The sequence below is a fragment of the Camponotus floridanus genome, unplaced genomic scaffold, assembly GCF_003227725.1.
Source record: "Camponotus floridanus strain SB8 unplaced genomic scaffold, Cflo_v7.5 scaffold2, whole genome shotgun sequence".
Classification (NCBI taxonomy): Eukaryota; Metazoa; Arthropoda; class Insecta; order Hymenoptera; family Formicidae; genus Camponotus; species Camponotus floridanus.
Window position 1 is genome coordinate 6,429,968 of NW_020229325.1, and position 19,192 is coordinate 6,449,159.

Genomic DNA, 19,192 nt, shown 5'->3' on the forward strand with positions numbered 1-19,192 from the left:
AAAATATTTTATTATGAACGTAATTTTACGTTTTTTTTATTATTTCGAATACTGATTAGACACTAACATTTGAAAAATTTTCAATCATTCAATGTCTAAATTTTGTTAAAAATACTTTATTTATTATCGTCAATAATAATCAATAATAATCAGCTATAAAAATTTGAAATTAAAATTTAACAAAGTTTGTAAGAGGAAGCATTTCTGAAACATACTATATAATTTAAACATGAATAAGTTAATATAAATTACAATCTTTTAAGGCAACTGTTATGGTAAGTTACTTGATATATCTAATGTATGTGTTATATATTCTTATATTTCTTTACTTGTTATATTACAAAATAAAATTTTTGTACATTTTGCTAAAAATAAAACATGGATATAACAAAATCTTTAATAAGCGCGTCTGTGAAATTTATGAAAAGAAGAAATATCTGTAGGATAAGAAGAAACAAAAGAAGATAAAAGATATTTAAAAATTTTGATATAAACATCAAATGAATATAAGGAATTAATAAAAAAGAAAAATTTATCTTTGACGATAACATGAGTTAATTGTTCTTAGAAACTGGTATTTCTTACGATAATTGATGCTTTACATAGCAAATATACAATCCTACAAAATAAGATTGTAAAGAGAGGCCCATTTCATTTTTAACATTGATGTAACATTTAAGATTCTACATTTACATTTGTATACACATCTTTTTAGAAATTTCTCTTTATTTCAAAACGTTACATATATTAGGTCTGAAAACTGTTGATCGGCGTTTTCTTTCGCGAGCAAAGGTATTCCTTTTTCTCTAAAAAATGCTGAAATACTAAGTATCTTAAAAAATAAGTTTGGAAATGTTGTGTAAGAAATTATCAGGAATCAATGTCACATCACTATAAAGCTAAAGTTGTTTGCTACATATTCTACACAGCCAAATATTCTATGCGGTCTAATTTACCCGCGAAAGAAAATGGAAAATTTAGTAGCACAGAGAACAATGCATAATTTCTCCCAAGTGTTCCCTAATATCGCTATGATCGCGATAATGCCAAAACTCTGATTCAAAATCTGTATGAAGAATTGAGACAGACTTATCTGCCGAATAATCTCTCGATTTCACTGTGTCATTTCCAAGATATGCATCTTGTCGATATAGTCAAGTAACCCTTGCAATCTCTTCTTGATTCGTTTCTGATCATCCAATGTACATCCGAGAATAGCAGTTTCAAAGTTTTTATCCGAATGCCCAAAACCATGGGAGGAGCACGCATTCATAAATTCTGCGCATCTTTGTCGAGTGCTGCCTGGATCGTGGCGCAAGTTTATAATTAAACTATCGATCAAACCATTGACCTAAACCAAATAAAATGACATTTAAACACTCGTTACAAAATTATACTTTTATACAATACGATTGCCAAGTATTTCACATACCTGATGAAGTGCGTCCCGTTGCACATGATCACGTTGGACTGTAACTAATACATCTACGGTTGAACATCGCATGGACAATCTTTCTGCATACCTCAAAACATCATCCCTGTCGGCTGTATGAAAAATAAATATCATTAATATTATTACAAACAGAATTATCAGTTTTTAGTTTGAATATAATGTTGAAATATTTGAAAAATTAACACAATAATATAGCATATTTATTACTGTTTAAAAACGCAATAATCGGCATGTACATTAATTTTATTATTTTAATGTCTCTTTAAATGTATTATTTTAAGAAAATAATTGTATACTAAGTTTATAAATATTATAATTAATTATTAAACATACACGTGTATATTATTCATCAAAATCAAATTTTTACATTAACATTCTAGTACATTATTATTATACACTGTCCACTATTCGTTGTATTTAAATTATGTTTGCGTAGAAATGGAAGAATTCGAATCGATTTTGAAATCCGAGAAACCGAGTATCGAGAATGCGACATATTTTTATGTGAAAACAACAAATATCACCATCATTCTATCATTATTCCGAGAAACATTACGCAGATAAAAAATACATATATATCTCCCGATTTTTCCGTTACATTCTAGAACGACGTTCCCTTTCTGGAGTCTTCCATCGGGAATACGATTGACAGAAACGAGAAACGAAACACTCACGCTCCTCGAGGGCGATGAGTATGTCGTTGTTCCTAAGCGTGTCCAAGGTCGTCAGTAAGGTATCCTTCTCCTCCTCGAGCCTCGCGGCATCCTTCCGCAATTGCTCTACGTGCATCTCGATCTGGTCCAACAGACCGACTAACCTGTCCTTCGGCTTCGGCTCGTTGCCGTGCGGTCGTTGTTCCTGCTCCTGCTGTTCGCTCTCCATCCCGTACGTCTTGCCGTTTATCGCCGTCTCTAGGTCTCCAGGAAGGATTCGCGATCTCTAATCGGATCTTGAACGACGACGTCGATGCGGAGCCGCGCGCGCGCGCGCATACGTCTCTCTCGCCAAGTCGCTCACGCGATCTGATCCGCGTCAAGATTCGCCGCGTCGAGAGTCGAGCTGGTTATGCGTCGCGCCACACGCACGCCCGATATATACCGCGTCCTCGCCAAGTGCGAGGAATTCCGTAAGTGAAATATCGCGACCTCGCGTTGACTCCTGCTTCCGAATGTCACTAATCAAAGTTGACACCGTTGACGAGCATTAACGTCCAGCAATAACGAGCGACCAATTACGCGCGATATCGATAGAATATAACTAGATATTAGCCGGCAATCTTCCTCGAACGATAAATATATATATATATATATATATATATATATATATATATATATATATATGTATGTATGTATATGGATATGTATATGTATATGTATAAAATGTCACACGCGTAGATAATCGAATTGATTCACATCCGGGAAGCAGGATTTAATCGTTGCGTTTGTATCCGTTTGACGTTTCTTTGTCTCTCGCGAGACCCGAATATCCGTATAATTTGTTTTATTCAAAGTGCAAAAAGTACAAACGCGGAATAAACGCGCGAAACACCCTTCTAGATACCTAAAAGGGTGTTTCGCGCGTTTATTCCGCGTTTGCACTCTTCTATTCGTAGAAGATTGAAATCGAAAGAGAATCGATAATATTAATTTTTTTACACGTTTCATGTATGTACAACGTGAATATTTTTTTTATAAGAATATATGCTCGTTCTAAATTTTCCTACCTTTGGAAAATAGATGAACAGAGACGAAAATTTCTCTTTGAAATTCGATGATAAACGTTTTAGATGGTAAAAGGATTATTTACACGCGTGAAAGATCTAACTTACCGATCGAACAACTACTCAAAATTATAAATTTTAATTTCAACGATATTTCATTTTAATATTTCTATTTATGATTATTGTCAAAATTGCTTCTTGAATTTTTGAATTAAATTCCGCCGTCCATTTTTGCTTGAATTTAGTCGCTCATTTGACCGATTTGCCAGGGACACCGACTGATCGTAGTTGTAGCGTCGTCCTTCTCCTTCCGCTGAACGTGTCTCAGGGTGAGCATCGAGTATTCTTATAAAGTGTATTTTGTATCCGTTTTATTCGCTCGTCATCGTTTATCGTTTCATCGAAACGTTATTTCGCGTTCGTTCGAGAGTTGACGCTATTTTATACGTCCGAATCATTTTACGTTTCATCACATGTTTCTTATAGTTTTCATTTTGTTTCAGACGAAGTTTGTCGAGTTACATTACAGACTTATAAACCGAATATGGTGAGTAAATAAATATGTTTACAGTTTTACACGACTGCGTTTTGCGTTCCTCTTTGTGGACATGTATAAAAATATTTGCACCTTTTGTAATTGATTGAAATATTTATATTCGTGACAAGATAACCTCAAAAACAAATTTTTTTGATTGTTACATTCGTGTAAATTATTGAGGAGTATTGGGGATTAAAGATTAGAATTTTTAATATAAACAAGAAGAATTAAAATCATCGTCCTTTCATTGCCTTAATTGTTTTTAAATTTTAATTTCTAATGTATAGTCCAGCATGGACTTTAATCAAGTAACCGAATGAAAAATTGAGTGAATAATCTTTCTTTTCATTTCTAGCCGCGAGAAATCAAAGAAATCAAGGACTTTCTTCTGAAAGCCAGGAGGAAAGACGCAAAATGTAAGTATATCTATCAATTCATATATATTTTTTCTTGCATAATATAATTGATTCGCCATTTCTCTTCTTCAGCCGTGAAAATTAAGAAGAATGCTGATAATGTCAAATTTAAAGTTCGTTGCTCGAGATTTCTATATACTCTTGTCATTACTGATAAAGAGAAAGCTGAAAAGTTAAAGCAATCCTTACCACCAGGTATAATATATAAGAATTTATATTCTATAAGATTGCCGATATTTTATAACTAAAAATTATGTTTACGATATAATAGTATCTTTCAATATTTCTTTCTTCATATGCTTTTAACGTTGTATATATATATTTATAAAAGTGTAAATAATAATTGAAATTTTTCTCTCAAGTTACAGTCATTATAATATAATTTAAATATTTTTAGGCTTACAAGTAAAGGAAGTAAAGAGGAGCGAACGTGTATAAAATGAATAATTAAACTATCTTCTTAAACACTAGCATTTTCTTTAATTTTCTTATAGCTATTATTCCCCCTTTCTCAATAGTTTCAAATATCTTTGAAAAATATATCGTGTTGAAACGTTTACAATTACATTTTGTTAAAATTTGAAACATATTCAATTATAAGAGGAAAAGACTTAAACGCCCAATCGAGCACAATTCACTTTTACCTCAGATTCGCAAACATGTCTCCGCATATATGACAAATTCAATAAAGTTGCCAATTGTATTTTATGTAGTTAAAATTATTCACAATATAATATTGCCTTTTTTTCTTACATGCTTCTTTTGTAATATCTTATTGTAATACACACTTATTACAAAAATTAATTTTTTGAAACAATAATTGAAGATTTCTCAAAATTATAATGCAATCGTTGAGAAATGTGATACATAATAACATTATTTAAACGCATTATTGTTTCTATATATAGGAAAATTTGTCTGCTTATTTTGCAAAAATATTACAATATTAAAATGAGAGATTGTTGCTTTCGTTTCTCAGTTCTATGTGCAATTCATACATAATAAGCATTTCTGAAAAAAGTGTACATAGCAGCATCAGTACATAATCGCGTATACAGATAATCCACATGCATCTGTCTTACTCATACGATTCTTCACCTCTGTAAAGAGAGGATGTTTACATCATGTGACACTGTGAATCTCTAGTATCATATATAGCAAATTATTCATGTTTTGATATATTTCTTTTGGTTCCATTCTCTCAAAACGCTCTTAATTTTCTCTCTTGTAAAACTACGGACTATATATATATATATATATATATATAAAGTAAATTCTTTGAATAAAATACAGATACTGGGACCGCGACGTTTTTTACTCATCGCACTCGTGATAAGTTGTCCTGCAAAAAAAAACGCAATTTATTGTAGCTGCAACAATTAATTTTTGCAAAAATAATTTTACATATAATGAGGGGAATAAATGTACCTTTGCTTATCTTTATTACGTTTTGACAATCTCCTGCCATGATCGCATGTCGATAACGTATACCGTTTGGTATGCACCCGATTTGCCCTGAGTTCGCGCATATCCTGAGTCTTGGCTTTTTCCACTTTCTGCATAAACTTGGCAATGAGTTCCGAACAATTCAAATTCTTCTCCGGTTCCCATGTATCATCAGCCGGACTGAATCCTTTCCATCTGATTAAAAATTCTTTTGTGCCATTCTTTTTAAAACGTACCTCGATTATTTTTTCTACCTCAAATTCCTTCAAAGTTTCTTTATCTTCTTTATCGTTTTCTCGTTCGTCTAAAAAATGATTTATATATCTAATGATTTATATTATTTTTACAATAAACATTTCAAAATGAAACGATTATTAACAAGAGCGACATACCATTTTCGGTTTGTTTTTTAGAAGAACTTTTAGATTTTTTCGATTTGTCTGTTTTTGTCGATCCAGTTTTCGACAATTTTGTGTCCTGCTCCTTAGCTAAAAACTTTTCTATCAATTCGGGACAATTCAAGTCCTTTTCGTTTTCCCAAGTGTCGGCGGATTCCCCATAACCCTTCCATCGTACCAAAAATTGTCGAGAGCCTTTACCGATACGAATATTGATGAGTTTCTCCACCTGAAAGATAAATATATTTATATTAATTTAATATTTTTTAGACTTTTCTTAATAAAGACGAATGAAACATATATTTACAGTATCTGCAATTTTATAATATAAGCAAGCTACTATCTTTAAATATAAAAAGTGTTTCAAAAATCTCGGATCGGGATATTACAGCAAAAAAGTTTTTAGAGAACTAAAATGATAAAAGAGCCTCTACAATTTTTTATTTTAAAAATAGTTGTTTTTTAAACACAATCAAACTTTCTATTTTTAATTTTTCCTTTCTACTCTCTTATGTTTTAATATTGCGCGAATGAAAGTTGCGTGCGTAATCATTTTTAATGATGCTTCATCATGTTTTTATAATTTTACTTTCATCATTCGTAATCTTTCATTTTTACGCGTCAAATAATTAAATTTTACATACATTATCGTACAATTAATATGTATAATATAATAACATATAACAGCGATAAAATGTCACGAATTAAATGCAAAATTAGTAATAATAATCTGCTTGAGTACATTCTTTCAAATAAAATCTTTCTATTCTGAATTATATGAATATATTGACATTTATGATTACGTGAAAAAGCGAGTGAAGACTCGAGAGCATAATATTTTTATTCTACGCATGTACAGTTAAAACAAAGTTTCAACAAAGACTAGGAAAACTCGATGTCAACGATTTCAGAATAGAGGAAAATTTGTATTGTATGCTATTGCGCAAAAATGCTTTTAGATAAATAGAAATAAATATTGCGCGTACTTCTACTACCGTTCTGAATGATATTTATTTTAATAAATATTCTAATGTTCATTACAATCAAGCGTAAGCTAATCACATTTCTCTTTTTATAGAATGTAAAAAAAATTCTTATCGAATTATATCGAAAGAAACAACGATTCTTGAGCTATTTCGATTGATGTTAAGTGTCCTGTATATATAACATATTGTACAGTCAGTTTCATTTTATGCATGCGAGATTAAGTGGCGGGTAAATGTGAAGTGGTGGGGGAGAGAGATCAAGTTTAGGGAGGAGTTAGAGGGTCTGTTCGTTTTAGCTGCACTGCTGCACTAGTGCAATAAGTTAGAAAGAGACAAACATACTTTCTTTCACTCCAACTAATTGTACTAATGCAGCAGTGCAGCTAAAAACAGACCCAGAGGAATTCGTTAAAGGCCATGGCACACAAAAAAACAGTGGAACATAGTCAGTAAGCAAATTGACCAATCATGATTGAGCAGGAAGGCGGCCATAGTGAAACGGTAAGAATTCCGATTGGTCGATTTCCTTACTGACTACATTTTACTGTTTACGTATTTTTGTTGATTTCCTTACTGACTACATTTTACTGTTTACGTATTTTTGTGTGCCAGGGCCCCCTTACATTCGAAAAATTATTTTTAATTATTTTTTTAAATTATTTTAAAATAAAAAAATCGTGTAGTAGAGTTATTTAGTTTTTTGCTACATTACTCGTTTGCTATATTTTGGTCACGAAATTTTAAAACACCCTATATAATTGCAAAGCGAATTTCGCGCCTGTTACCAACCGCGTGTATACCGCGCAACAACGTCTACTGCGTAGAAAAAAAGAGAGTGGGGGGGGGGGGGAAAAGAACCATAGACATGTGAAACTTGAGACGCAGCCTTTTACGAGAGAAAGTTGAATGATAACAGAATTGGGACTGATTTTGGTATTTTGTATAATTTCGTTGTATAAAAAACGCATAAAAAATTAAAATGCATTATTCATTCATGTAAATACAATGGCCGCGTAGTGGCAATTCATAATTTACTTCTACTTTCAGATCCGGCCAGTTAGCGTCTAATTAAGTGACATCGGAAAATCTAGTAATATTGTCCAACTGTTGAGCCCGCTGAATGCAGCCAAATTACCGAAATCAGTGTTTGTTATCATATCGGCGATCAAAATTTCTCCAAATCCCGTCCGAAGTTAATGTTCTACATCTACAAGTTTTCAAGTCATCGCATAAAATACGCGGTTGGAATAACCCTAACCAAAGCGGTGCACAATCTACCGTACTCGTCACGTCAATGAAACAAGATAAAAAAAAACATAAAAACAATACAATGTTGGAAAGATACTTTTATATCAATTTTAAATATCGATGACGATTGATATTGTTACACATATCGCATCGTTTACTCGTAGGAACGACGCGTTCGATGTTATTTTTGGATGCCATGTTTTATTCGCGCATCCAATGACTTTGAAGTAAAGACCTCGCGAAAGTTAAACAACATCTGGAGAACGGGTTATGTAAGGAAATAATACACGGGGACGAGATTCGACTTATCGAACACAATGTTGTTTACTACGAGACCGGGCCCGCGGAGTCAATCGACGCGTGGCCGGCGTCGACGACGCGACGCGGGCATCGCATACCTCGTACTCGTCCTCGGCGCCGGACTTGTCATCCTCGCGGGCCGACGTGGACGCCTTCTGATCCTCTTTCCGTCTGCGTTTGTTGGGTGACTGCGAGGACCTTTGAGGGGTGGACTTCTCGCCGTTTTCCCGCTCCTTCTCCTCCAACGCGGAATCGTCCGTCTCGACGCTGTCATCCGCGTGCGCCGGCGACTTTTGCACCGGGGCGCCGCGCAGCGAGCGTCTCTTGGAGGCGCTTTTACGCGTGGCGGGCAAGTTGTTGTTCCTGCCGGCCTGCGTCTCGCCGTTGCCAGCGTTGTCAGTGGATGCGCGCGCGCCGCCATTTTCCTCCGACGCGCTGTCGCTCGCGCTCTCGGACTTTCTGCGCTTGTTTTTCATGCTGAGTCGACGCATAATACCTCCGCACTATCTTCGACGCGGCGGCCCCTCCGTGCAGAGCCTCCTCCTCGCGCGATCTCCGCGTTGACGGCCTCGTCGACCTCTCGTTCGCGACCCGCGAACACTGCGAACACGGTAAACCCGGGACACGGCGACTCTCTCTGTCTTTCTCTCTCTCTCTCCCTTTCGCTCGCTCGTTCGCGCGGGTCTTTCCCTTCCTCTTCCCTCTCACTCCTTTCTCCGTCGATGTCTCTTCCACACGTCGCGGTGCAGCCGACTGGTTACCTTCCCGCCGCCTTCTGAAGTGTTTCAACCGAGTTTACGCTCGGGCGAGAGTACACGCGCACTCTTGCTTTTGTAACGCGCCGCGAGACGCGCTCTTCACGCACACGCACGCCCGGCTGTATCGGAGAGAGTATACCGGGGAATATAGCGTTATCAGAAACGCGGAGGGACAAATTCTTCAGCGAATAGGAGAGCTTTCCTCTGTCCCGCGCGCATGCGCGAACATACGCTATACCGGGTAATAATAAATTCCGACAATGGCGAGATCTCGTCTCCGATGACGCCGATCGAGGGCAGTTTCGGCCAAAACGATCAATTTGATTTCAATCAAGAGTCCGATAAAAACCTCTATAAAAATTATTGCCAATATTACGTCGCTGAAATTATTTTTAGTCAATATTTATTTTTAATAGTTGTATTTTATTGTATCACCTTATCATACGTTTCTGCAAAAGTCTAAATTTTATCTTACAGATAAAAAATTATTATACATTAAATTAATTATTATAAATTATATTAATTATTATAAATTGATAATATTTATTATATATTGATCTCATATCTATTTTAATATTTTTTTGTTATGTAAATTGAGATATTTTTTTATACATTTGGCATATGTTTTTATCTTACAGATAAAAAAATATCTCAATTTATATAACAAAAAAATATTAAAATAGATATGAGATCAATATATAATAAATATAATTAATTTATAATTTAAATCCAAAAGCTCGAATTTTTGTATAAAAAATTGAGAATTGATTCGTGGTGTGAAAAATTAGATATTTAAAGTTTTATCGAAAATAAATTTCTTTTCATCTATTTATAAAAATTTCCGTATTTTTTTCGAAGTGTATTAATTTTTCTATTAATCAAGCGAATGATATTAATAACGATATAAAAAACAAATATTGAAAATACTCGACAAGGCATCGAACGCCATGCACTTGTTTCAATTTCCACATTTCGATACTTCTCGACTCTATTTCGGAGTAATTACTCCCCGGTTTTCTTTCGTGAATTCTCAGCAGCTGTCCTTTCGATCCGACCATCGATTGACTTTCCCCCATCCCTTATATTTAGTTGGATTCCGTGTCGCTATAGTTAGCTATATTCTCTGTACCTTTTCTCTTTTTCCACCCAACGTCCGAATATATACGCGTCGTTTTAAACACGGAAAGTGCACGAGTGTAAAAACGCGAGTATGAGTGTAGTTAAAACGAGCACACTTATTTTGCGACGTATTTTCTCGCATACTCACGCAGGAATCTCCAGCAACCCTTTCCTCTCGATAAATCGATGAATGAAACGAGAGCTGCTGACAATTTATTGCAAGACGCGGAATGGAAATTCGTCAAAAAATGTAGTCGATGCCGGACACTAAATTTCTACTGTACCTCTAAAGACGATGTCTTCCACCGTTACTGGCCTCTGCACGAAGCGGCCATATTGACCATGAATATTACCGGAAACAATGGAGTAGTTTGAATACGACATCGATAATTTAAACGATCGATAATGTTTCATTGACGCCCACCCAAATTTGTCGGGCGAATTTTTGCGCAGTTGCGGTAACACGATCAAACAAATTGTCTTCTCTTCTCCTTCTTCGCTTGAACTCGTAGATGATGTGTAATGTAGCTTCCAAAAAAAATTCATAAAAAATTTGAAGGACTTAAAATGATTTATGGATTTTCAAAGGAACATCTCCCCTTTCGTTTATCAATTTAATTCAATTGAAGAATAGTAATCCTAACAAAGGTCTTATTTTTCTAAGAATTCAGAGACAATTTGAAAATTAAAAAAAAAATTAATCATTTTTTTTTTTCAAATTTTTTTCAACAAAGTCAAATTTTTAAATCGACACAATTAATTGACATTAAAAATATTAAAATTGCGAGATTTAAATAAAATTCAAATTGAAAATATTAATCCAAGATGTCAACTCCCAAGATCCAGTTTATCGTTATTATTTCAAAAATTCATTTGAAAAATCAAGGAGATTTAGCAAGGATTAATCACGCATACAATTTCGCTTGCCTTGCCTTGTCTCGTTGTCCTGACAACGTCAGGATCGAAACTTCTTACAAGCGCAGTTTTGGAATACTTCTTCCTCTGCTTGTCATCAGCTTTATCCTCATTTCTCTTGCCAAACGAATCAACATGACCAAATTTGTGAGTATTTTTGAGAAGCCTGTACCTCATATTGGCCTACCGGATTGGTACGCCAAACAATGGGAGCTGCGACGAAGCGCGGACATTAGACGAGCCGAGGCCTGTCAATTACGGAATTCGGGCAAAAGTACTCGTTCCGAGGGAAACATCACGACAAAGTGGGACACTTGTACAAATAATACTCGATTGGTGAACAGGTGTGATACAAACTATAAAAATAATTAAATTTTTATCAATTTTCCTTACGTTTTAAAATTAATTCTAGTGTCTTAATAAAAATATTTAAATTACAATCGATTTCAATCGATATTTAAAGAAATCTAATTTTCGATATTATATAATATTTTATTTTGATAGAGTAACAGAATTATCGAGATGGAAGGACACACTGGAGGACTTGTTGCAAAAGTTATTAATCGAGATACGTTTGCTGAGCGACGAGAAGGCCGATACGGAGAAGGAAATTGAAAACATAGATTATCCTCTGCGAATTGTCAACGAGTGCATCTCGATAAGGGATTGCCGTAGAGGAACCGAGCTTACGTACGACGAGACTGACGTCGAGCTGAAGAAGGAACTCTGCGCGATCGCAAATGTTAAAGAAACGTTCACCAACAGGTGACCATCAAATTGATGATGCGTGATAAAAAAAATTTTTTATATTTTTGTTTATGTATCGCAGGGCACAGGCCGCGTGGGAAAAGTTGAATCACTTGGAAGACGTTAAATTCAAGCTGAGTTTGGATATAGAAGATAAAAGTGAAACTATTAGAATAGACAAGGGAAATCTCGAATTGGATGACATTTGCGCGAATATAAGCTACAAGCCGAGAACGTCAATTACCGAAAAAACAGAGTAATGTATTGCTTTTTCATATATGATCATTATTAGTAGCTAATTAGTAATCTATTTTGTTTTATTTCGTGTATAGTTCCATTACATATGAGATGTGGTCGGACCGATGTCAACGCTTAAAAATGTTAGTCGACAATGAGCTGAGTGATGGTTACACTTTTCGCGAAGCTATGCGCGTAATGAAGGAATGTGCGCGAAATGATATCAAAGCTCAACAAGATGCGACGGATTACACTCTGAGAAAGAGGATTTATCAAACGCAAAAAGCTAGAAATGAGATGGAATGGCAGAAGCTCAAGGTGTCTGTGCCTCGAATCTTTTATCTCGATTATGATTAATTTTAATAAAAATAGATTATAAATTTAATTTTATAATATTATGCTAATGAAGTTATTAATCTTTAATCTAAATAAAAGAGAAATTTAAAAAATGTATAATAATCACATAATAGAAGAAATATTGGATATATAAAAGAAGACATCTAATCTCATTTGAATTTTTTAAATCTAAATAGGTGCAGAAGGAAATGGAAATGTTGGGAAATGAGATAATACAGTTGGAAAGAGCGTTAATGAGTAAAACAGGCGTAGTAAAATGTGTCGAAACGCGATTAGAAAATCGCGCTTATCGACCTGGCTCGGAGCTTTGTAAGGATGAAGTTGAATTTGGCTTGAAGAATGAAGTTCTGCAATTGAAACAGACTAAGGAGGATTTGATTCAGATTATCGAACGTGCAAAGTATATATTTGTGTCATAATCAATCATTATCATTCACTTCATTCATTTTCTTAAGCTTGATATTAAATTTATTTTCCAGAGCAAGCTACAATAGCCTGGAATCTTTACTTACACGTATCGAGAAAAATCTGGATGATAAACAGCACTCTCTAAACACTGATGTTATGTGCTTAGACATAAGATCAACAAAGATAGGAGACAAATCAGGTTTGCCTGAAACAAACCGCAATATTGTGCTAACGCACATGGAGAAAGAAATTCCACTGGAATCTTAACTTGGCTATCTTATCTGACTTTATCTTTCTTTCGCTGCCACTTTCTTTGTTAAAATATATATTTACTTTTAGCTCTATTGTGCCTAATATTTTTAGATTTTGTAACATTATCAGTTTTTTATTTTTATAAACAGATATTTAAATTAATACACAAAAGAAAACTTGATTAAAGTTATATTGAAACAAAGAGCCATTAACTTGAATTCAAATAGTTGTAAATGATCGTGATGGGAATAATTTGTGCTAAAAAAATCAGCCACTCGATAAGCTGCATATTCCATTTCTCTAGCAATCAACAAATGCAAATATAATAGCAGCTTGCAGTATATACATGTTTTTCTTTATCTTCATTTACAAGTTTTATATGGAGAAGATGTATATTTTTTATGGTAGAAATCTTACCTTTTCACATAGCATATCCATCATTTATCATAAAATTGAAATTCCTTTACATCTTTTTTTGTTGAATTCTTTTAGAGACATCTTTTAGAGTCTGAAACATTCAATATTTGATAAATATAAAATAAGTTTAGTTTAGTTTAGTTGAAATGTTCACATGTCTTTATTGCTCCTAATCTTATTTTATTTTTTGATTCTACAAGCATTCAAGAATGAATATTTATGTGATGTTACTATGACATAAATAATAATTATTATTATTTATGACTTTAGTTGTTTCGATGAAGCAAAGAGGAAATAATTAGCAATAATGCTTATAAGTTAAAAACGTATGAGCATCCAAAACTCGTTCAACACTTGAGGTAATCTAACCTGTTTTTTATAAAATTTTATTTCATCGATGATTTCGATTCTTTGCATCCTTTGCTCGGAGATTATATCCTTGTATACCGTTTCCTCGAAAATATGCCAATCTCTGAAAAAATTTTTAGAGAATATATTTTTAAAAAATTCACAAAATATTCACAAAATCGAGATTGGTGAAATACACTGAACACATTTATTTTATCGATTAATGCAATCAAACTCTCTGTTATCATACGATGAAAGTTATCGTCTGTCGATATATTAGAGTTCTCTTAAAAATATGGCAAGAAAATAAACGTAAGATGCTGCCCTCTGGAAGAGAAAAAATTTATTTTAAAGTGCAAACTACAAGGAAAACTACAAGGTGGCGCCAACATCCTTGAAACGGAGTTTAGTCTTTTGAATCTATCTATTTGACGTCCGATATAATTTTTCTTAAATTTTTACTCTTAAAAGGTGCGCGACTCCATTAATATCTGAAGTTTTACTGTTATCATTTTCTTTAATGACTCGTGCAAATTACTTTGTGAAGAATGCTGCTTGTGAAATAAAATGAAGAACATTGTGGGATAATGGGATTATAGAGGAGATTAGTGGTTTACCTGAAAAAGTACAAAGCCACAACGACTGACGTAGATAGTCTCATTTTATCGACCTACGAGCGAAAACAATGCGGAATGATACGTATCATTACAGAGAGATATATCATTGTATATTTAAATTACACAACACACAAATTACAGCGTAAACATTATGGACAGACCGCAAAAAGTCGAGAGTAAGAGGTGCGTACAAATTTGATATGCGCTTTAAAGCGGCGCTCGTCGACACTATTACTGCATATTTGCAAAAATGAGGTATATTTCGCATTTATATATAATATATATATAAGATAAGAGTAACCGCGTAGAAAGTCGATCCCTCTCGACAATGGGTAGAGGATACAAGCTAGAAGCGGAGGAACCGCTATCAACGAAGACAGGATAAGAGGGAGGAGAGGGGGGACGAGAAGAGGAGGAACGAAAGACGGAGAGGAGGCGAGGTAAATCGGGCGGCGAAATAAAATTGAAAAAGAAGAGAAAAAAACAGGAAGAAAGTGTCGGGACAGGACTAAACGACGACGACGACGACGACGAGGACGAGAAGGACGATTCGAAGGAATCGATTCGGAAGGATGCGGTGACGAGATAGGTAGGCGGATAGACAGAGATATAAATAGACACGTTACTTCGCTTTTTCCGTCTAACGCTCGACTACGTAACTACACAACGATCCGATCCGATCGATCGATCATTATTATTACAACGATCCGCGCGTTGTGTACAAAGCGTCGACTATGGACAGAATTTTTGGCCTCCTGCGCGGGCTCCCGAGGTACGAGACGTGCTCGTATATCGGAACGTAACGGAACGTCCGAGATACGCGAAATCGCTTTTCGCCGACGCCTTTCTCTCCCCATCTTTCTTTCTCTCCTTTTGTCCATCTCCTTTCATCTAACGCGATGTCTTCCCAGCGCCAGGGACGGATGGTAACTTTCTTGAAATTAATAGTCCGAGTTTCTAGCAATAAAATGTTGCAAAAAACGAAATCAAAATATCGGCTCGTTCCTTATAAGGGAATCTAAACGAGAATCTGGATAATATGTTATAGGATATATATAAGCTATATATATATATATATAAGCGAATCGACGATACATTTTCAAATCATTGTATCATTTGCGTAGGTCAAAAGGATACCTTCTTTGGAAAAGGATACATTGAAAGAATTGGTGAAACAAGATTCTACACTGTATAAAGATTTCGAAATAACTCTTCAGTCTCCAACCGAGTGGCAAGTGTCGAAAGAATGTTTAACAAGGAAGCATGATAATTTTTTTTTTTTGAGAGACTCTCAGAACTATCGATTTTTAAAAAATTCACTATACCCTTACGTGGGATTCTCTACGTCCCTGGCTATCGCCACAAGTCGGTCCGTTATAAATCCCTTGCGTTTTTCGCGCGAAAGCGTCTACGTCTTGAATGACGAGCGATGGTTGGATGGACGATACATTTTCAAATCATTGTATCATTTGCGTAGGTCAAAAGGATACCTTCTTTGGAAAAGGATACATTGAAAGAATTGGTGAAACAAGATTCTACACTATATAAAGATTTCGAAATAACTCTTCAGTCTCCAACCGAGTGGCAAGTGTCGAAAGAATGTTTAACAAGGAAGCATGATAATTTTTTTTTTTTGAGAGACTCTCAGAACTATGGATTTTTAAAAAATTCACTGTACCCTTACGTGGGATTCTCTACGTCCCTGGCTATCGCCACAAGTCGGTCCGTTACAAGTCCCTTGCGTTTTTCGCGCGAAAGCGTCTACGCCTTGAATGACGAGCGATGGATGGATGGATCGGCTCGGGCCGATTGGAGCACGCGTGAGAACGAATTATTCCCGGCCCATCGTTCCGCGGTAATATACAGATAATATTACACACTAGCTACACATGGCTATCTCAGATGCGTATCTTCTTTCCGTCACTTTTCTTCCTTCCTTTTTTTTTACACGTATACACAAGCGCATACACAGACTCTATCGCGCGCGTGTGTGTGTAGAATACGTATATATAAATACACATACTCGCATATAGCACACGGATGCAACACTCGTTACGGATGCACACACGCACTCACGCACGCACACGTACATCGATCGTCTTATCTCTTCAAGATTCTACGCGAATTTGTACATAAGGCATCACACGATATCGTGTCGCTTCTCGCATACGAACGTGATAACGACGAGAGGCGTGATACTCGCTCTTCTACTATCTATCTATCTGTTCCTGCCTCGAGGAGGCTCGGTAAATATGTCGCGGCAAATTTCGCATTAGCGACGACTATCGAAATGACGCGGGACGATGAGGCGATTAAAGCTTCCTCGGCTTAAGCTCGAGCGCGAATGTAAACCAACGTTTACGCGCCAAACGGGGTATCTCGAGTCGCGGTCAACCTGTAGATAGCGATAATTTCGAGATAGCGATGCTTTAATCCGGCAAATCATTTCGCCGAGGACTCGAGGGGATCGCGAAGCGACAGGTCGAGGAGGAGAAGAGTCGAATACGTTGCCTCGATTAGAGCGAGAAATCAACCTCGCGAAAAATATGCGGATAAAGATAGCAGAGTCCCCGATTCGACTTGAACATTGTTATCTGCAAATGTAAATATATCTCTTCTCTCTCTCTCTCCCTGATTTTTGTTGAAAGGAGCTTTTCGAGAGTTTCCACGGATGCGATTCTCGATACCGCGCGGAAAGAGAGCGAAAAAGGGGTAACCGCAGATTCGCGTCCTTGAGCGATTCGATCGAAAAAAATTGCACAAACGTCGCGCTCGGTCACGAGCGGATCCGAAATAACGTCTCGACGTTTTTAAGAGCGAGATGTTTCTCCCGGGACGAGGAGCTGTTTTTACTTACTTTTACTTTCCGAGAACGCTAGCTTCGCTCTTCTAGTCGCGCACGACTCGACTCTCGGCTCGGCTCCGGGCTCGTTCGTCGACGCTACAGTTACACGTAAGATCCCGGCGTCTCTCACTCCCGGGTCGTGTCCGTGAGCGAGCATACAGCGCTATGACGAAATACATCCTCGCGATCGCCACCCACACCGAGGATGTGTTTCGTCATAATCGGTTAACCGAAGAGTAATGAACGCAAACCGAGGCGTGGATCGGAGCCGGGACTCGGAGCTCGGCTTCGAGCGGCACCCGATCGATGCTCCGTCGATCGGTGCACGTATACATTGCATATCGCGAATCGGCGCCGACGGAGATTGGGACCCGGAGCCGGAATCGTATCGCGAGAATGGGAATTCGATTGCACATAAACGAACGTGATTTAACGGTCGTAAGGATCGGCTCGAAAATAATCACCGAGCTCCGTACCAACCTTTCGAGATCGGGACTTTGAATGAGGAAAAGAAAAACAGATTCGCGCGCGATAACGACGTAATAACCACGTGCAATTTCTGCAGCGACATGATGCCATGGATATGTCGTTCCGTTTGGAGAATAATACTTGGGAAAGTAGCCTGCACTCGTCTAATTTCTACGCATTTCCGTCTACGAATCGCTCGATTGACGGATTCTAATCGAAAGCCCGAATGGCGAAAAAGCGCGTCCAACACAGGTAGCCGAGGAGCGAGGGAGGAGGGAAGCGAAGAAGACGACTCTCTCCTTCTCTTTCTCTCGCCTCTTTGTCGCTCCTTCGCTTCACTTGGTGTGCTGCTTCGGGAGGTGCCGCTTCATGTGCAGCGCGAGATGATCGCTTCTGGCGAACGAGCGCTCGCAGACCGCGCATTTAAAGGGCTTAGCCCCGGTGTGCTTGCGGTAATGCCGCGTCAATTCGTCGCTCCTGGCGAATCGCCACTCGCACTCCGGCCATTGACACTGATACGGTTTCTCGCCTGAAACAATCGAGAAGACATGAATAAAAGCAGAGTTTGATATAAAAGTATTATTAAGTTGGCATCATATATTATACGATTTGTTCTTGTAAGCTACACTGAGAAAAAAATCTGATTGCGTTAATTAGAATTCTCGCAGATTTAACCAGTATGTCTCTTGGAAAATGGACGAACCAGAATTCTTGTAGGAATGATCATGAATCTGATTAATTTCTTCCTGTTAAATTTATCACATTTTCTGGTTAATAATTACTAAATTCCCCAGCACCAAGTCGTCTAAAATTTTTTCCATCTAATCTCAAAAGCCTGTTTAATAATAAATAATAATAAATATTAAATTAATTAATAAATAATAAATAATAATAAATAATAAATAATAAATATTAAATTAATTAATAAATAATAAATAATAATAAATAATAATAATAACTATTCTGAATTCCAACAAGATTATTGGATAAATTCAACCTAAATTATTGAATAAATTATTTTAAATTCAGTTTGTTAGAATTTTAAACTGATAAACAGTGATGCAAGAAGAGAATGCAGCTCAAATACCCACAATCAGAGAACTAGCGTCCTCTTTCTGGCACTATTGCTCGTAAGAGAAAAAAATATACTTTGGATTTAATGTTAATATTAATTCTTTATATACATTTATGGCAAATAT

The 19,192-nt window shown here is 36.2% G+C and overlaps 5 protein-coding genes and 1 long non-coding RNA gene across 11 annotated transcripts in view; 2 read left to right on the plus strand and 4 right to left on the minus strand.

Annotated features, from left to right (window-relative positions):
• Nucleotides 1-527: 527 nt before the first annotated feature.
• On the minus strand, nucleotides 528-2,694 carry LOC105257755 (BAG family molecular chaperone regulator 2). The gene is made up of 3 exons (XM_011268600.3): nucleotides 2,128-2,694; nucleotides 1,433-1,545; nucleotides 528-1,351 (listed from the first exon to the last, which is right to left on the minus strand). The coding sequence occupies exons 1-3, from the start codon at nucleotides 2,333-2,335 to the stop codon at nucleotides 1,115-1,117; spliced, it is 558 nt and encodes a 185-aa protein (XP_011266902.1). The 5' UTR covers nucleotides 2,336-2,694; the 3' UTR covers nucleotides 528-1,114.
• Nucleotides 2,504-4,597, plus strand: LOC105257758 (60S ribosomal protein L38). Its single transcript, XM_011268606.3, has 6 exons — nucleotides 2,504-2,579; nucleotides 3,419-3,502; nucleotides 3,677-3,720; nucleotides 4,067-4,127; nucleotides 4,200-4,322; nucleotides 4,525-4,597. The coding sequence occupies exons 1-6, from the start codon at nucleotides 2,519-2,521 to the stop codon at nucleotides 4,563-4,565; spliced, it is 414 nt and encodes a 137-aa protein (XP_011266908.1). The 5' UTR covers nucleotides 2,504-2,518; the 3' UTR covers nucleotides 4,566-4,597.
• Nucleotides 4,585-10,746, minus strand: LOC105257757 (chromodomain-helicase-DNA-binding protein 1). 3 transcript variants are annotated; one of them, XM_011268604.3, is made up of 5 exons: nucleotides 10,667-10,746; nucleotides 8,604-9,280; nucleotides 5,966-6,200; nucleotides 5,556-5,877; nucleotides 4,585-5,469 (listed from the first exon to the last, which is right to left on the minus strand). In XM_011268604.3, exons 2-5 carry the CDS (start codon nucleotides 8,994-8,996, stop codon nucleotides 5,442-5,444), a joined length of 978 nt encoding a protein of 325 aa, XP_011266906.1. In that variant the 5' UTR covers nucleotides 8,997-9,280; nucleotides 10,667-10,746; the 3' UTR covers nucleotides 4,585-5,441. The 3 variants fall into 3 exon arrangements, with proteins under 3 accessions (XP_011266906.1, XP_011266907.1, XP_025263763.1); XM_011268605.2 differs by having other exon boundaries at nucleotides 10,531-10,674; XM_025407978.1 differs by lacking the exon at nucleotides 10,667-10,746 and having other exon boundaries at nucleotides 8,604-9,614.
• On the plus strand, nucleotides 10,523-13,721 carry LOC105257756 (tektin-B1). Of its 3 annotated transcripts, none has more exons than XM_025407976.1 (7): nucleotides 10,523-10,901; nucleotides 11,399-11,641; nucleotides 11,802-12,062; nucleotides 12,127-12,300; nucleotides 12,377-12,599; nucleotides 12,815-13,038; nucleotides 13,118-13,313. In XM_025407976.1, the coding sequence occupies exons 2-7, from the start codon at nucleotides 11,433-11,435 to the stop codon at nucleotides 13,311-13,313; spliced, it is 1,287 nt and encodes a 428-aa protein (XP_025263761.1). In that variant the 5' UTR covers nucleotides 10,523-10,901; nucleotides 11,399-11,432. The 3 variants fall into 3 exon arrangements, with proteins under 3 accessions (XP_025263761.1, XP_025263762.1, XP_011266903.2); XM_025407977.1 differs by having other exon boundaries at nucleotides 10,523-10,840; XM_011268601.3 differs by lacking the exon at nucleotides 10,523-10,901 and having other exon boundaries at nucleotides 11,191-11,641; nucleotides 13,118-13,721.
• LOC112637726 lies at nucleotides 12,812-13,797 on the minus strand. The gene is made up of 3 exons (XR_003122678.1): nucleotides 13,716-13,797; nucleotides 13,151-13,251; nucleotides 12,812-12,985 (listed from the first exon to the last, which is right to left on the minus strand). It is a non-coding gene; the product is annotated as an uncharacterized LOC112637726 (long non-coding RNA).
• Nucleotides 13,798-14,706: 909 nt separating this feature from the next.
• The window catches only part of LOC105257805 (Krueppel-like factor luna), a 51,966-nt gene continuing 47,480 nt past the window's right edge, over nucleotides 14,707-19,192 (minus strand). For both annotated transcript variants that reach the window (XM_020029521.2, XM_025408066.1), the window contains exon 4: nucleotides 14,707-18,522. In XM_020029521.2, coding sequence (XP_019885080.2) covers nucleotides 18,329-18,522 — 194 coding nt within the window. In that variant the 3' untranslated portion in view covers nucleotides 14,707-18,328. The remainder of the gene's footprint in view (nucleotides 18,523-19,192) is intronic.

Bases quoted from the DNA above. Each gene is read 5' to 3' on its own strand.
- LOC105257755 (XM_011268600.3), bottom strand. From the start codon at position 2,335: ATGGAGAGCGAACAGCAGGAGCAGGAACAACGACCGCACGGCAACGAG. The intron at 1,546-2,127 runs GTGAGTGTTTCG...TTTTTCATACAG, and splicing joins ACTCATCGCCCTCGAGGAGC to CCGACAGGGATGATGTTTTG. The intron at 1,352-1,432 runs GTATGTGAAATA...TATTTGGTTTAG, and splicing joins AACGGGACGCACTTCATCAG to GTCAATGGTTTGATCGATAG.
- LOC105257758 (XM_011268606.3), top strand. From the start codon at position 2,519: ATGCGTCGCGCCACACGCACGCCCGATATATACCGCGTCCTCGCCAAG. The intron at 3,503-3,676 runs GTGAGCATCGAG...ATTTTGTTTCAG, and splicing joins TCCGCTGAACGTGTCTCAGG to ACGAAGTTTGTCGAGTTACA. The intron at 4,323-4,524 runs GTATAATATATA...AAATATTTTTAG, and splicing joins AAAGCAATCCTTACCACCAG to GCTTACAAGTAAAGGAAGTA.
- LOC105257757 (XM_011268604.3), bottom strand. From the start codon at position 8,996: ATGCGTCGACTCAGCATGAAAAACAAGCGCAGAAAGTCCGAGAGCGCG. The intron at 6,201-8,603 runs GTATGCGATGCC...TTTATCTTTCAG, and splicing joins GCGCCGAGGACGAGTACGAG to GTGGAGAAACTCATCAATAT. The intron at 5,878-5,965 runs GTATGTCGCTCT...ATCATTTTTTAG, and splicing joins TAAAAAACAAACCGAAAATG to ACGAACGAGAAAACGATAAA.
- LOC105257756 (XM_011268601.3), top strand. From the start codon at position 11,208: ATGTCAACTCCCAAGATCCAGTTTATCGTTATTATTTCAAAAATTCAT. The intron at 12,063-12,126 runs GTGACCATCAAA...TATGTATCGCAG, and splicing joins AAAGAAACGTTCACCAACAG to GGCACAGGCCGCGTGGGAAA. The intron at 13,039-13,117 runs GTATATATTTGT...TTTATTTTCCAG, and splicing joins CAGATTATCGAACGTGCAAA to AGCAAGCTACAATAGCCTGG.